General features: G+C 27.4%; 1 protein-coding gene across 1 annotated transcript; it reads left to right on the top strand.

The window, feature by feature from the left end:
- Positions 1-1,886: 1,886 nt before the first annotated feature.
- On the top strand, positions 1,887-4,952 carry LOC111634380 (Fanconi anemia group A protein-like). The gene is made up of 4 exons (XM_023379143.1): positions 1,887-1,918; positions 2,011-2,053; positions 4,304-4,416; positions 4,498-4,952. Exons 1-4 carry the CDS (start codon positions 1,897-1,899, stop codon positions 4,611-4,613), a joined length of 294 nt encoding a protein of 97 aa, XP_023234911.1. The 5' UTR covers positions 1,887-1,896; the 3' UTR covers positions 4,614-4,952.
- The last annotated feature ends 218 nt before the right edge of the window (positions 4,953-5,170 follow it).

The raw sequence follows: 5,170 nt of genomic DNA, 5'->3' as shown, positions 1-5,170 counted from the left end.
TTTAATTTACTAATTTGTAAATGCACTATTAAATTGTTTTCTTATAAAACTTTTTGGTTTTAAACAATTTATAAAATTAATAGTCATATACATAATACAGAGTGATCATGATTAAAGAAGTATTTAGAACTCTGTGTAGAAAGAATTATTGGGTAAATCTCAAATAAATTTGGTTTATATACTATCTAGAGTAAGCAGTTTTTCAGGAAAAAAAATTTGACACTACTGTCTTCTAATGCACACATTATATATGTTTTCTAGCACAATATTACATATGCACTACTACTGCTATAAGAATTTTAAATTTACTGCTCCACTACTGCAGTACCAATGTCTTTCATTTTCATTTATTTAATCAGTATTTTTCTGTGGCCCCATTCTGGTTACATGGCAGTTTTCAGCTTCTCAAAACACAAAATCATTTTTCTAAGAATCTTAATAGCCTGAAGACCTTTGTAAATCTGAAATTCTGTAAGTGCTGAGCCAATATTTCCTTTTTATTGATAGAAGAGTTTAAGAAGTAATGCATAATCAAGTAAAGTAAGCACCATAACTGTTCACCTATTAAAGAATTGTGAAGAACATTTTGCAATTCTTTTTATATTTTGAAATTTGAATCTCCTTAATGTAAGATTTTCTTCCCTAAAAATTGAAATTGCATATCAAATTTAGTTGAGATTTCCCCAACAGTTTTTCTATAGATGTTTCTGAATGCCTACTCTCTAATTAAAATCACTTTGTATTTCTCTATGACATATTTTAACAAATACAGGTACTCCACTGAATTTCCTGCATTCTTGGTTCCTTGCTGAGTTAACTATTTTGCCATACCAACTGTGATCATGTATAATAATAATTCATTAACAAACCTCTAATCCACTAATTTATACCTTTCCTGTGTGTAAAGTATACTATAGACTGCTAGAAACTTGAATTAAATAAATATAAAATGTAAATTACTTTTGACACCACCATTGACATTCTCATCTCTCTTAAAAACCATAGTTAGGGTTAAATTTAAGCAAAATAAACTAAGAAAATCACAACATTGCAGCATCATCAATGAGTGCAGAGTAGTTAATGTAATTAAGCATGTCCTGCATGCAACATTATCTTTGGCTGCCCAGTAAACTAGTTTGATGGCCACAGGAATTTTAAGTTTTTTCTTGTAATTTTGTCCAGATTAAAAGAGGTTCCAGACCATCAGTTGCCAGAAATTTCATGGGGCACCTGTACATTTTATTTTTAATTAAATATAATGTAGTCAGTTGTTCTTTTTCAATGGTACTAATTACTGTTGATTAGTATAGCCACATATTTTCATTTTTTTTTTATTAGGTAATCAATTTCTCATAATAAAATAATTCCAAGAATTCAGAAAAGTTATCCATTTTTATTGATTTAATGTTACATTGGAATTATTGTATATTATATATTAATTATCAGCTCTTTCTTAACCTTTCAACAGTGGAATAGTCAGGTATGATGCTACAATTAATAGTAGATATTTCAGGAAATTAAAGATGAATAGTTACTGAAGATTTCACTGATTTATGAAATAAATATTAAAGATTTGTAATCTTTTAATAATTATTTTATAAATATAATTATTATGAAATAAAAAGATTATAAATCCTTAATAATTATTTCATAAATATATATTTTATAATATCTAAATATAAATATTATATATTTTTTTCAATTTAATTTATGTCTATTTTTGCAGGAATTATTGTTATCTGTTTATTTTCTTGTAGTATTACAATGTTATAAGTGTACTATTATTACTAATATTTTAATAATAATGTTTTCATTACTTATTAGTGATTGACCTATATATGTAATATTGACAAAATTTAATTTTAAAATATTTTATAATTATAGGTTTGCCAAATTATGTTTGAATCACTTTTACAGAGTAAGTATTATTAAATTAATATTAAATGAAAGCAATATTTTATTTGCAAATATTAACATATTAAATATAATTTTAAACTTTAAACTTTTTAGAAATATGCAGTAATGAAAGTCAAATATATTCTGAAAAGAAATGGTAATTATTTTAAAAATTTATCTTATTGATATTGTTTCTTCCATTGTAAACTGTATTAAAATATAATTATCATTTATTTAATTGTAAAATTTATAGAAATATTATTTTTGAGTAGCAATTAAAATATTTTATATATAAGGTGCTTAAATATTAATTAACCATTGTAAAGAATAAATTGCTGTCTTCTGAATTAGTGGCATTATTTAAATTGCTGTCTTATTTGAATATTTTTTTGTTTACCAACTTTATAGAAATTTCTCAAAATAAGAACATATTTGTTCAATATTCAAATTACGATGCCTTAACAAATTCAGTTGGATTCATACTCACAAGTTTACCTGGACTACACCAAACTAAACATAGTTAACTGACTTTTAGGTAACTACATATTATATAGATATATAAACATCAACTATAAAATATACAGAAATTCAACTATGTTGATATATATATATCAACATAGTTAAACTTCTGTATAATGAATTGCTTTTGGAAAATGTGGAGAATTCATTGTACAGAAAATTTATCAGTAGTGAGAAGAAAACACAATATACTGTAATGATGTTTTATTTTCCACAAAAATATCCTTTTATTATTTGTAGGTTTTCTTTAATATTATAACATTTATTTTTAGTTACAATGAGATTCATTGAACTAAACTCATTTTATGCTACATTGTACACACTCATAATACACTGTTTATCTCAAACTGATGATAAAATGGTGTATTTAATACAGTTATTCCTCATAATGGCTTTTAGCATTCCACAGAAAAATTTGGAAAGAAAGATGTAATAATATAGAATTTTGTAAACTGCAATTTATGGGTTTTCAATATATAGAGTGATTCAGAATGTTATCAACAGGACTTAAGAGAGCTGATTCTATGGTATGTTTGAAGAAAAAAATTCCACATGAACATGAGTTGTATGTTCAATAGTATTTAAGTTTAAATTTAAAAAATAATAATCCTTTATCATTTGAAATAAGTGCATGATGATATCTAATTATTAATAACAACATTCTGAAAACACCTGTCTCATTTGTTGGCTTCTTACATTTTAAATACACATGTATTGTATGTTCTGAGTACCATCACATTCATCTCCTTTCTGCACATTTGCTGTACACCAGGGACGGGCAACCTTTTTCTATGTAAGGGCACATTTCAAAACTTTTGAACTGACGAGGACCACATACAAGAGAAAAGAAAAAAAAAATGCCAGTAAATCACAATTATTTATTCATGTATAATTATAAATTAGCATAGGTATACTTAATTTAGCTTCTGGAACTGATGTAAATGTAATATATCAGAAATATTTGGTTGAATATTAGTTATTGCTAGTTTTAAATTAGATTTGATGTGAGTCTGTTAGCTGGCTTCTTGTTACAATTTTTACTAAATTCATTGTGGGAAAACTATTCACATACATAAGTTGTAGAAAATAATGTTTGAATTTTTGCTGAATATGTCCTTAAGGTAGGAAATTGGTATATTTATTCATATTTTATGAAACACGGGCCACAAGAAATATTAATGTGGTCCAAGGGTTGTGGGTTGCCCATCCCTGCTGTACACACCTGTGCTGAAAAGTGCATTGAAGTTGAGGAAGGATGTTTTAAACACTTTCTGTAAAATCAATGTTACACTGCTTTGTTTAATAAACTTGTGATGAAAAACCTGTAGCTTTTAACTTGTAGATTATCCGTACGTTTCTATATTCAACAGTTGACTCAACGGTGAGAGAACAACGTTTCTAAATGGACCGTTGAGTTCTCCGTTGAGACTAGTGACGTCAGCGCTGTTTCACCGTTGAGCTCAACGGTTTCAACGACCTGAAAGACCGTTGAGTAGTCAACAAACTAACATGGCGGCTTCCACGAAAAAGTAAATTTCGCTTATAGAAACTATCCATTCGCTGCTGTGGATGCTGTAATAGCGNAAAAATTGCATGATATATCCAAATGAGATGCAATATAATACGGGGCTACTGTACTGACATCAGGATCTATGTTTATATAGGATTTTTTCTTTCAAATATACCATAGATAGCTAGCTTTCCATGTTTACTTTCAGAATTTATATTCTGAATCTCCCTATTTATACTGAAAAATTTAATTTATAGTTTTGTGAAACTAAATTTTATGATATTTTTATTTTAAAATTACTGCATTTTAAGAAAAAATTTCATTATATTTTATTATTGTGACATTTTATGTTTTTTAAGATTATTATGATAATTTCAGTGTTAATATTGTACAAATCATGTGTGATAGTCCTGTTGTTGATTCCACTACTCTTCTGGCATTTTGCAAATTTTCTTTAAACTACATTCTTAGCCATAATCCAGTTTTAAAAGGTTGTACTTATTTCTTATTTTAATATTAGTTTTTTCTTTTTCTTTGTTATAAAGTTAATAAGTGATAAATTTTTATTTTAGCTTCTCAAGCAATTTCAGATCAGCATAAATGGTCATTTAAGAATAGTAATACATGCTTTGTCTCAACTGTGAGAAAGGTTAAATGTTATCTTTTTTCTAATCTTAGTAATTTATAAATTTATTTATATAATGAAACATCAAATATGGAATTTGAGCTTTTTACTTTTTAACTTCAGCAAATAATGAACACATAATTGAATATCATATGATGAATTATATAAATAAAAAATACAGCTGTCCCTTGAAAGTCCGACGTTTTGTAATCTGACATGCTCAGTAGTCCGACGCACCTCCCATCAATGTACCCGTCCCCATTACGTGTCTGCTTTCACAGAAGCATGTTGCGACGTGAATCTCCCCACCCAATTCTTACACGATGACACACATTTCGTGTTTTTTCCGTGAGCAGTTCTGTTTGAACAGTTGGAGTAGGGAATATTGTAGGCTACTGCTAGCAAAACAATGCCAAATATGTAATCACTTTCGGTAATTCAGACACTTTTGGTAATTCGACACCCCTTTGGTCCCATACCTGTCGGATTATCAAGGGACAGCTGTATATATAGAATTTATCAAAAGAAAAATATATAAGAATTATAAAACAATATAACAAAAGTCAAAGAACAAAATCAAGTATGTGTTTCCTTCGTTTGAAAAAAATTATAAATACAGG

Source organism: Centruroides sculpturatus, unplaced genomic scaffold (assembly GCF_000671375.1).
Source record: "Centruroides sculpturatus isolate CEXI.00-Female unplaced genomic scaffold, Cexi_2.0 scaffold644, whole genome shotgun sequence".
Taxonomy (NCBI): Eukaryota; Metazoa; Arthropoda; class Arachnida; order Scorpiones; family Buthidae; genus Centruroides; species Centruroides sculpturatus.
The sequence above is the reverse complement of the archived record's forward strand: the minus strand, read 5'-3'. Positions and strand labels throughout refer to the sequence as shown.

Bases quoted from the DNA above. Each gene is read 5' to 3' on its own strand.
- LOC111634380 (XM_023379143.1), top strand. From the start codon at position 1,897: ATGTTTGAATCACTTTTACAGA. The intron at 1,919-2,010 runs GTAAGTATTATT...TAAACTTTTTAG, and splicing joins GTTTGAATCACTTTTACAGA to AAATATGCAGTAATGAAAGT. The intron at 2,054-4,303 runs GTAATTATTTTA...TGATAATTTCAG, and splicing joins ATATATTCTGAAAAGAAATG to TGTTAATATTGTACAAATCA.